Source organism: Lycorma delicatula, chromosome 10, assembly GCF_047948215.1.
Source record: "Lycorma delicatula isolate Av1 chromosome 10, ASM4794821v1, whole genome shotgun sequence".
In the NCBI taxonomy this organism is placed as follows: domain Eukaryota; kingdom Metazoa; phylum Arthropoda; class Insecta; order Hemiptera; family Fulgoridae; genus Lycorma; species Lycorma delicatula.
In genome coordinates this window covers 75,201,416-75,213,985 of record NC_134464.1, presented here as the reverse complement: position 1 = coordinate 75,213,985, position 12,570 = coordinate 75,201,416, and the positions used below count along the sequence as shown (strand labels likewise).

General features: G+C 29.5%; 1 protein-coding gene across 5 annotated transcripts in view; it reads left to right on the top strand.

Moving 5' to 3' along the window:
• The window catches only part of LOC142331036 (uncharacterized), a 43,174-nt gene that overhangs the window by 10,434 nt on the left and 20,170 nt on the right, over positions 1-12,570 (top strand). For 3 of the 5 annotated variants that reach the window (XM_075376640.1, XM_075376641.1, XM_075376639.1), the window contains exons 4-6: positions 5,313-6,135; positions 8,924-9,034; positions 12,366-12,505. In XM_075376640.1, the coding sequence (XP_075232755.1) occupies positions 5,313-6,135; positions 8,924-9,034; positions 12,366-12,505 (1,074 nt within the window). The remainder of the gene's footprint in view (positions 1-5,312; positions 6,136-8,923; positions 9,035-12,365; positions 12,506-12,570) is intronic. The other 2 variants (XM_075376642.1, XM_075376643.1) reach the window with 2 other exon arrangements.

The window sequence follows — 12,570 nt, the reverse complement described above, 5'->3', positions numbered from 1 at the left end:
ACATGCCTTATAAAGAGAGTAACATATTGTTATTTATTTATCATTGATAATGGTTTTATATCTAGACACTTGTTTCTCAGATGTGACTTGAAAACTTAAAAAAAAATATAATTATTATATTTTAGAAAAATATAATTTCATCAGTATTTCAACAGAAAATAAAAATAAAACAATATAACATTCTGAAAACAGAACAAAATCTAACCACTTTTATCCAAGATCCAGTCAGTTATTGATTTATCTGGATTGTATACAAACTTAATAGTATTGATTATATAAAGGTATTAAACATACAGAGGGGTATTGATTAAGTAGGCAATCAAAGGATTGAATACTTAATTTCCTTTGATTTAATAACACATTATTCTTTTTTGCAATTTTAACTTAAATGAAAATTGTATTTCAAACTATGATATTAAGTAGGATAAGTAAAAGTATAATTTAATTTTGTATTTCTAATTTAGATCTATCATGGTATACTTGATAATTTAATCAATTCAACCATGAATCAGTCCAAATGAAATGAACTGATGATTTTGCTTGACAATTTAAAAAAATAGAAATAATTTGAATGATCTCTCTCATATTGATTGTTGAAAATGGAGTTTCTCTTTTTTTCAAATAGCAGTCACGATATGTATGAGGTGTGATCAAAAAATACAGTGAATAAATTTTTATAGCGGCAACTGCCCACGCTACATCCATATGCTGTAATTTGTCCAATAGCGTAATCAACTGAGACAGGCAAGAACAAGTTGTAACACGTTTGAGCTTGCCAGTCAGCTGCCAGAGCCGCTAGAGTGAGGTTGTGTTTATCGTGTCTGTCGCGCAACATGGATTTTGAACAATGCATTAACATTAAGTTTTGTTTTAAGTTGCAAAAGAGTGCCAAAGAAGCTCACGAAATGTTAGAATCGGTGTACAGCGATAATGTGGTAACTTTAAAGACTGTGTACAAGTGGTATGACCGATTTAAAAACGGAAATGAGTTTGTTGAAGACGAGCAGCATGTGGGACGTCTAGTAACCTCAAAAACAGTTGAAAATGTGCTAAAAGTGGAAACAATGGTTCGTTCAAACAGGCGAATGACTATTCGAGAGCTATCGGAAGACCTTAACATCTCGTACGGATCCGTTCAAAGCGAAACGACGTACGAAGAAAGCAACCAGAAAAATGGACCAATCCTTCTTCAGCCATGACAATGGCTGAAAAAAGTGTTCCTGTCTGTCTGTCTGTCCGCATCCGCCATACTCACTGGATTTAGCACCATGCGACTTTTGGCTCTTCCCAAAAATTAAAACTGTGCTTTAAGGAAAACGTTTTGACACCATTGCTGACATTGAGAGGGCCACGACCGAGCAGCTGAAAGCCCTTCCGTGAGATGCCTTCCAGAAATGCCTCCAGTCGTGGAGTCAACGTTGGGATAAGTGCATTGCTAGCCAAGGACAGTACTTTGAAGGAGATTACTTCGAATTTTATGTAACCTTTACTTTTTTTAATAAAAAATTATTCACCGTATTTTTTGATCACACCTCGTATTTGTCTGAACCCTATATTTTGATAAAATTAATGATCATATAAAACTTTATAAACAAAAAGAGAAAATTATCAACATTGTGTCATAAACCTGTATTTTCTACATTAATAGGCTTATGCATTATTTTATGATCATTTCTGGTGGTACGTAAAGGAAATGCTTGAAGTTTAAATAAAAAATGAATCCGATGACTGCTACAATTTTGATTTTTGAAGTATGGTCTCACATTTCATTTTTATTGTAGAAGTACTTTAGGAAACAAAATTAAACTTGTTTAGTGACTCATTTTTACTTCCTTATATGAAGTACAAGGAAGTATTGTAATTGCGAAAAATTTCAGATTTCAATGGAAATATACATTTTGATCATCCCTGAATCCATTTTGACTAGTTTCTTCAGCATGTCTATATGTATGTATCGTGCATAAATCAAAACGATTAGCCATAAGTTGTTGAAGTTTTGGATTTAAGACTGTTGTAAATCTAATTGTGCACCTCTCCTTTTGATTGCAATCGACTGGACCAAAAGTTTCCAAAAAAGGCCAAATCCAAAAAACATTGAATTTTAGACTTTTTCTTAACTGCAGTAATAAGCCGTCATTGAGAACTTTTCAAGGATATATCATAAGTGGTACTTATTTTCATTGGTTCCAGAGTTATAGCCAAATAAAATTTTAATAAATGAAATATTTGGATCTTAAAGGGAAGGCACATCGGTTCGAATCAGACTTCCATCTCCCTTTTTTGTTTTATTTAAATGTATTGATTTATTAATAATTACTAACCTCTGATTGTAAAAAAAATGTTTACGATGAATAATAATTCAATAATAATTAAACAAAATATCAGAAATTATTGATGAAATAAGATTTTATGTACTTTTCATTTTAAAAAGATGTGTATATGTAATTTGATAGGTGTACAAGGAAATCATGTGGTGTCCATATCAGATTATTTTTATACCAGAGACTTTCAAATGTGATAATAAAACACAGCAGGTGATTTTGACCACAGATGTTTAAAAAAGGATTAGTTAAAAAATTGTAAAAACTACATACTATGCAGACATTTTACTATTTTCTTTTCAATTCCTAATTCTTTGTTTGGTATATGTTACTGTTTTTTTTTTCTACTACTTGTATCAGTCTAATTTTTGATACCTTTCTTACTTTGCCCAACCTTGTATACTATTTAAATAACAAATTATAACTTATGCTGTAATATGTTATTCTCTTTTAATATGCAATTCATTATTTCTGTTTTGTTTCAGTTTTCTTTTTTCCTATTATTATTTTAATTTTTTATTATTATTATTCTCTCTTTTTTATTCAGTAAGAATAATCTTGGAGTTCTTAGAACTAATAGAAAATTTTTAATAGTCTAAAAATCATAATTTACATAAAGAAAACATGTGATTATTACTAGCATTTTTTTATTTTTAAGTTGTATGATTTTTATTTTTTTATTACATTCCTCATGCCTCAAGAATGAAATTAATCAATCATTAGGCAGTGACAGAAATAGAACTTAAATCTAGTACTAAACCTAAAATAACATGAATTATTTATTTTTGGGGGAGAAAATGGAATTCTGTAATGCATAAATGTTTTCAATTAAAACTTGCTTTAGTGTTTTAAATTTTTTGTTTTAAAAAATTTTCCTATTATTACAAGTACTGATTGCAGTGTTAATTTATTCATGTATTTTAGCTTATGTTTTATTTCCTGAAAAATAAAGGTTTTTTTGTAGCAATTTTAGTATCTTTATCTCCTATAACTACAGCTTTTTTAATTTTTTTTTCTTCTAACAGTTTCTTTGTTTTACTAATTATAAATAGGAAAACATGATATAGATCTTATTTGATTTTACTTTTTAAAAAAAAAAGTTAAATATTTCATTTGTTACTCTAGTTTTACAGAATTTGTAACTTTCGATTGTGGACTTTTCTCAAAATTTTTTTAATTTTTATTCTTTGTTTTTCTAAAAAAATTCTGTAGGCTCTGCCAGTAAATAATGATAATGAATGAACATATTATGATAATTGATTTTATTTTACATTCAGAAAATGTTTTTTTTCCTTTTAAATATTGTGTTGGGACACCTACTATTATGTATTTAGAAGGAAGTTGGACTTCCTTCTAAATACATAATATTATAAATACATAATATTATACATAAATTCCTTCCTCCAGCTCCAGGGAGCTGACTTCATTAAGACATTTTAGTCATTTGGGGTTTTTGTGCATCAAGAACTTACTGGATCCACAGGTCCTTGCATCCTCAACATGGATTTGTTAAGATCTAATTTAAACCCATTCAAAATAATAAGGGGTAGGATCGAGGATAAGGAAAAGAGATCGATGTTGAGAGAAGACAAAGTACTCTTGGTTGTAGTTTGCTTCAAACACCGCAAGACAAACAGCCATACTCAGAATATAATTAAGAAGTTGATTAAGAATTAATTAAGAATATAATTAAATAATTAATTATTTACTTCAGACATCCTTTGGTCACCAAAATCTATAATGCAATCGTCTGAGTTGAACCATCATAACATACAAGTGAGTTTCTGCTGGATCCCTAGCCAGGTAGGAATTGTGGTCAATAAAAGCGCAGATTCTGCTGCTAAAGATGCATGTAGTCAGCCTTCTTTCACCAATCGTGTTACTTCATGTGATTTTATCAGTTGTGTAAAACATGCTCTCTGAGGAAAGTGACAAGGTGACTGGACTGCCACAGTGGATAATAAACTCCAATACATTAAAAACACTATTTGCCATGGTACTCTTTTTTCAGAAAACTCCATCGAGAAGAAGTAATCCTTTGTCGATTGCGGTTAGGCCATTCCAGAGTCACACAGGGATATCTAATGTCAAATGTAAATGTACCAATATGTGTATGATGCAAGTGCCATTTGACTGTAGCACATCCTTGTGGATTGCATTTGTTGCGGCTTTGTGTTCTAAATTAAAATTTCCCAGGAACATTTATCAAATCCTAGGTAATTATATAGAAGTTTTGGACCAGGTGCTTTTATTTCTTTTTTATCTGTGATAATATTTAATTTTTTTTGGTGATATTAGTTTAAGTTTTTTTAGTGATATTCTATCTGTTATTAGTTGTTAAGTTTTAGTTTTTTATACTTTAGTTTTTAACCTTGGTTTGGTTTTTTATGTTAATTTTTTAGTCTTCCCATTTGTCGAGTTGGGCGCCTTTACATCCCTCTTGGGCTTTATTAAATTCTTTTTATTTTAGTTAAACTTTACGTTTTTAGTTTTACAGCTGTGATATTAGTTTTAAGTGCTTTTTAAAAAGAAATTTTAGCTGTGATATTAGTTGTAACATTTTGTTCAATTTTTTTCGTTTTTAAGGTAGTTCTAGTTTTTTTAGCTATTTATTTTTCTTGCTTCTGTAAAATTTTATTCTGGGCAATGATAATGCCGAAGCATTTTTCGTCCACAAAAAAAAAATTATATAATTAGACCCCTTTCAGAATGTAGAGATAATCATTCTCACAATATTTCCAGAGAACAGCTGTCTTATGCAGGATTAATTAAGATAGTACTGACTAAATTTTTTTTTTTTAATCCTGATATCTTTACCATCAGATTGAAATTTTTTTTTGAAGTTTTTTGCCATTGTTTTATTGTTTCTGTGCCTGTTTTCTTGTAACTTTTTTTTTATTGATAAAGCTTTTCAAATTTTAGTGATGAACAATTGCTTTTATTAATTACTTAATTTCAACACAGTTCCTTGTTTTTTTTTTTTTTTTATAGGAATAAAAGTAATATTGAATTAGTGGATATAGGTGTAGGAAGCCAAAATATTGGTAGCATTCAAACTTTGTATCCACCTAAAAAAAAATTATGTTCTTCAACATCAGTACAAACATCTTCTGTTAAATATAATTGTCAAAATGGTGTTAGTCCACAGACTACTCCCTCGTTGATGACGGATGTTGATATTTTTGACGATGTTGATTTAAATAAAAAAGAAAATTCTGGAATTAATGAAAAATTAATTAGTGATATGTTTGATTCCAATTTTGATGGATTGAAGTCAATATCACAAATTCCACCACAGATTACTAATGAAAAAGATTGTGGTGTAAATGAACCAATTCTCGATATTAGTAATGATTCTAATACTGTTATTAATGAAAGTATTTTGGCTAATAGAAATAAAATTACATTTTGTCAAAGAGAGTTTAGCAGTTATAAAAGTCCTGCAGTAAAATGTAAAGAAAACATTTCCAAAAGTATTATTGAAAGTTCCGATATCCAGAAGTCATTATCAGATAATATATTTGTTGATAGATCAGCTAAGAGCAAGGAAGGTGGTATAACTTTAGTTGAAAATGTGGAATCTGAAAGTAAAGGGGATATTTCTGTTAATGAAATAGAAAATTCAGAACCAGTTGATCATAAATTTAAGAAAAGGAAAGGTTTGTTGAGTAAATTTAAACAAATTTCTAATTCCAGTGATTTAGATAAAAGTGTAATTCGTAAGGAAACGACTGGTAATAATCAACATAAGATGAATAGCAGTTCATCTAGCATAATGGAGATAATGGGTACACAACAACGAGAAACACTTGAGGTTAGTAAACTATACTATATTGATTTAAATAAGTTTACGTGCATAACTGCACAGTTTCAAAAAATAATTAAATTTACAAGTTCACTAATAAAAACAGTAGAATATTCATAAAAAAAAAAGGTAAAGACTTAAGAAAAAGACACAAGAAAGGTAATAGTAAGATTTAAGAAAATAATATGAAAATTAATTCAGAATTTAATTTAAAAAATACAATTAATTGTAATAGTAGCAAATATGTTGCTAATACAACTAGTAATTATGCCTGTGGTGGTAACATTACAGTTCTGATATTAGTTGCCAGGCTTGATTTAACAAGTTATCTTATTTTAAATATTTGTTTCTGCCTCCAGATATATGATCAACATATTCTTATTTCCTAAAAAAAAATTACTGTAAAAAAGGTTTTTATATAATTCAGTTGTAAATGTAATGACATATAAATTTTTAATTTTGTCTAAATCAAATAGAATGTACATAGCACAAAATCACTTGACACTAGATAAAAAAATTTATAAACAGCAAAAAGATTGTAAAAAAAAAAGAAATTTAACTATAGCAAAATGTAGTATACAATAATTTTAGTCCATTATATTGGTATTACGAAATGTTAATAATTTAGCTGTGTCAAGTTGGCAATACAATGATAAACACAACTAACTATAGCTCTGTATCTGTATTGACGTGAGCTGTAGTATCAGATTTGTTTTTCTGTGTTGAGTAGTTGTAACGATGTTAACAATAGAACAAAGGATTTTTGCTTTAAAAACTTTTTATAATAGTGGTGCTACTGCAGTTATTTAATGAGTGGGGTAGAAATTTTACATCAAACCTCCCTTTAAACAAACAATGTACGACATACGATGAGATAAATTTGAACAACATGGATCTGTTATGTATGTACCAAGATCTGGTCGCCCAAAAAATCACAACAGAGGAAAGTGAATTGTTCAAGTGATCCAAAGTCCACGAAAATCAACAAGATGATTAGGTTCTGAGCTGGAGTTGTCAGAAGGTCCGTACAAAGAATGTTACACAAACATAACTTTAAAGTCTACATTCCATGCTTACTTCATGAGCTACTTGAAGATGACCCAGATCGACATCTTCAGTTTTATGAATTTATGCTTAATGAACAGAAACAAGATCCGGAGTTATTCATTAAAATTATGTGCTTTGATGAGGCCAATTTTAAGTTAAGTGGACAAGTTAATAAACATAACTGCACTTACTGGCATACTGAAAACCAACATCTTTTGTTAGAGCAACAACTCAGTCAACCAGGTGTGAGTGTTTGGGGGGCAATATCTTCTTTTGGCGTACTCGGACCATACTTTTCTGAAGGAACAGTGACAGGAGATAAATAGACATGCTAAAAAATTATATGGTACCAGGACTCATGTGCTGAAAACATTCAAGAAATTTACTTCCAATATGATGGCGCCCCACAAAATTACGCCACTGTATTCCATGATTATTTGAATGAAGCATTTGGCAGACGAGTGATTGGTCGACGGGCAGATATCGATATGCTTCCATGTTCACCAGATATTGAAGCCAATGGATTTTTTTGTATGGAGTGTCACCAAGGAGTCTGTTTATTCTAGAAAGCCTCATACTATTGATGAACTGAAAGATTACATTTACAATGCATTCAATGATTTGGAAATGATAGAAAACTTTGCCGTAGAGTGTGTAACAATGTTCCCAAAAGACTGTAAAATTGTATTAATGAATTTGGAAAACATTTTGAACATAAAATAAAACTGTAACTATTATCTGTAATAAATAAAATAAAATAAATTCAGTATTTTTGTAAACAGTTGTCAAGTGACTGGCACAATCTTGTATATTGTTAGTAGGCTTTGCCAGAAAAAGTTGTACAATTCTGGTAACCTTGCCACTTTCAGCAGAGAGTTACCAGAACACTATGGAAATTGTGTAATAATTTCAAATTAATCTTTGATAATAATTCGTAATACTAGAAATTTTAACCTCTTGACTAGTTTCATTGTGTTTTGTGGATTTGTGAATCAATCCACATTACACTATTCCATGTGCACTTATCAAAGTTTATCTGGTTATGCACTCAATATTTCTAAATGTTTTCATGATTTATAAATATATCAATTTTTTCTATCAGTTAATACAGATTGTAGCTACTGGTCGTTTGCTTTCAGGCCAAGTGAAATGGTACTTGAGATCACATTGAACAAGAAATCCATTGTTACCTTGTATCCACCACTCTCTTGCTATTTGTATCTGTTTTGAGGTTTGTGTTGAAAATTTAAGTTATTGAAACTGTCTTTAGAAATTGGTACTGCAGTAGTGTAAATACATCAATATTTTTACTTGTGAACATTTATAATGTTCATTGAGATTGATTAGTAAGAAACCTTGCTTTTCCTAATTGGTACTTCAGCCAATAGTTAAGTTTCTTATATAACGCTTGGATAGCAAAAAAAAACCCTCAACAGCCCAACAAGAGGTATATCCACGCCCCATTGAATTCCAGTAAAAAAGCAACTACTCCATCAGCTAATAGAATACGTGATAGGCTGGTAGCTGAAACATTTCTTCTTTACTAGTACTATTTCTGAAGGATTTAGCAATAGGAAGAATAAATTATTTAGGATGTAATCAGTCTACAACAGGAACTGAATATTACGATAATTTACTATCTTGCTATTGAGTAAACACTCAACTTTGTTCCATATATGCTAAACTTAGATTAATGGTGCGAACACTTATTAGAAAATATCAAGTTTCATCATGGGCTATTTCTTTACAGAAAGAATGCACTGAATTAAGAAAAAAAATTGAAATCGCTGAAAAAGAATTAGAAAACGATGCCAGTTTAAAAGACAATGGTATTGGTCCCAGTAATGTTACCATGATCAAGGTAAGCAATTTAATATTCTTTACTCTAAAAGTTGGTGACTGCATAAGTTATTTACTAAGTACTCTCAGTGTTCAGTTACTTAAGTATATGGAAAGTTATGGATGTAACCTACCAAAAAGGTTGAATTAGCCAGTTCATTTATGCACTATATCGCATTGAAAATTCAGTATAATCATGGAAGAGTTTTGTGTGAAAAGTACATTCATGCTGTTTAGGATATATATATAAGTATGTAACATTGTTATTGAAACACTTCTGCTAATTTAAAATATTATACAATCATCAGACATGTTTGAATGTATTTATTTCTTAATCTGTGTGTGGACATGCATTATGTGAGAAATATCTTTATTTTCAAATGTAGAAGTAAATACAAATTAATGAATTTTAGATAAAATATGAGGATTGCTTCAGTTGGCAGAACTGTTTTAAAAATAGTAAATAGGTATAAGAAAAAACAATCATTCCTACAATGGTGATGACCATGCTAGGACAGTTAAAAAAAAAATATATATATATATATATTTAGCATTATTAATATGGTTAATTGTAAAATAATGTGCAATTTATGAAATATTGGAAAAACTGAAGGTGTGATTTATTCATGAAAGCATTATTTTTGAAAATTTGGCGAGTGTTATTAAAATATCAATACTTTCTGATTAAACAGAGGCCATCCTAACACAGCCCGCTACGACTGTTAGGTTGAGGTTCATTTGCTATCTGTGTTGAAGAAAATATTTTTCTTAATAGATTGATGCTTATCGTGGTCAAGGTCAAGTTAGTTGGGCCAAGGTCAATGCTTCGTGCGGCAACAATGGGTTATCATTATTGCTATCTGGTACTGTCGCTGCATTGTTTCTGTGTTGTTTCTACCTATTGTTTGTAGTGTACGTTTACTAGTGAAATGAGTGACTGTGTGTTGATTTGGAATTTGCCCAAAGCTCAGGAAGAAGCTGTTTGTTTCCTATACTGAAAGCCTATACTGTGTGTACATGTTTGAGTTTTTAAAACATCATTCTTCCTTCTTAAAACAAGTGGCCTCCGTTTAACCAGAAAGTACCAAAATATCTTTTAGTAAAATTTAATTGTTAATACAGTTTGATCAATGTAATAATTATATTGGTAATTAAGTGAAGTAAAAAAGATAAATAGACTTTCAAAAAGAGAGTGAATGTATGTATTAAATGAAATTTAAACCACCAAAACATGGTAAATAGATAGGTTAAACTTAACCGTATTAATTTCCAAGAATCGATTTTCATGGGATCCTGCATCGTGTTGGTATTTAATTCTATAATTACATTAAAATAAATTGTTTTTTATAGTTTGTGGATTTTGGATTAGTTGAAAAGGTATTATAAATAAACCTCTGTTTTTGTTTTTGAGCTGTGTAATATGTGGTAAATCTTTTTTTGAATGACATGTTGGTTTTACTGATATAAATGTTATTACATTCATTGCATTTAATTTTTTTATATTCCTCTTAAATCCTCTGTATTAATTTTATTGTTATTTTTTAGATATTTCATAATGTGGTTATGTTGTTCATATGCTTTTTTATATTTATTTTTATCATATATGTTAGTAATTTTTTAAATTATTTTATTTGTGTAATTGTATTTTATGTAAAAACCATTATTAATCTTTGTGTTATTTTCTTGCTGTTGTACTTTTGTATAAATATCATGGTATCTTTTATTCTATTATAAATTCTTTTTATGATTTATCATCAAAACCATTAAATATTGTTATTTGTTTTATTTCACCTATTTCTTTTTTAATATGAAATTTTATTAGCACAGTTGGTCACTATGTTAATGAATTATTTGAATTCTCAAAAAAGGAAAAAAAAATATATGTGTATATATATATATATTCTGTTAAAATAAACCATCTAGTACAGAATATCGAGATAAGACATATTTTACCTTAATTTCACCATAAAAGTACTTTGTCAGGATCCCGCATTTCAATCATAACTGAGGATGCTTGATCCCGTGAAAGTACTTTCTTAGTAAAATTAAGGTAAAGTATGTTTAATCGCAGTGTTCTGTATTAAGTGGTTTATTTTATTAGAATTTAATAGAACAGAGGAATAATATGAATCTGAAAAGGTTTAATAAATTCAGTGAAATATATATGTATGTAACTTATAAATAAGTTACAAACTTACACTGTTTTATGTATTTATACACTTTTTCCTTTCATTCATGAGGCAAGTATTGCTTAAAACCTTGCCAAAATCTGTTATTTTCTTCTCTCACAGTGATATTTTTAACTTGAACTTTTCTGTCTTTATACCAACATTTACACTGTTATTTCTACATTTTTACATAATATTTTGTAATAAATTGTTTTGTTTGAATAGTATTAATTGTAGGGTTATTTATCCTGAGAATAAACTTATTGCAGGGATGCGCACAGATACTTTAGAAAGCTTGAGCTTTCTAGTCCTGGTTAGCTCTTTAGTTTATGGAGGAAACCAGTCTTATTACAGCATCTGTTTTTTGTTCAATTCTAAGTCATAGATCAATTATGTTTTCCTGAAAGAATGCTTCTTTGATCCTCCAAAGAGATTTGAATAGAGTAAGACTAATTCCTGGACAGGACTTGAGGCTGGGCCATTGGAGTCAGTTTTTCAGTTGCGCTGTGATACCAACATGATTAAAAGATATTTTCTCAATATCCATCTCTTTTCCTTGCCTTTTATCCCTTCTTTCCCATTTTGGGTTTATAGTTTACATGAGGTCTATTTTGATACAGTAGTTAATTGAGTCATTGTACACTTTATGTAATCTGGGGGGGAGTAGGCATGAAGTTTTTTCCTGTTGTGTAATAGGCCTAACTGTCTAAAATACAACTCAATTCAACACCAGATCTACTAGAAAGTATAATAATCTTGTTTAGTTATTTATGGTTATTGATTTATTAAACAAAGCTTAAATTATTGGGAATTTTTTTTATTATTTCATTTTCAAGATGCTGTTTGTTAAAATTTTGTTAATTCTACATAATGGTCAGGTTATAAAGGGATGCACAGCTTACTGAAAACAGAAATAAAATCAGGAATATTTAGATTATTTGAGGGTCCTTAAAGTAGTAAGTAACTTATGTATGTACAATTATACATTAACCAAGGACCAAGGTGTACGTAATACATTATGTACACCTTCAATTGTGAGTGGGTGTGTTGCTTAACTAGCAGTAGTCACATATGTATTTTTTCAATATAACTGTTAATTAATTGCTTTTAATCTTACTGTATCAGTTTTTTATCCCAAGATTTAAATAGATGTATATTAATTTTCTTTTGTTTTTCTTTGAACAGGAGGTTGCTGTGAAACATAATAGTCGACCAACTATTATTGAAGCTTCTGATAATGATGATGAATATGAAGATATTGAAGAAAATATTTCCCCAACACCACCATCAGTTTCTAAAAACTCTGACTTGGAATTGAATCTAAGGTAGATGTTAATAGCTCAGTTAGACTGTATTTAATTTAATTATAGGCTGGATCCTCCAGATATGG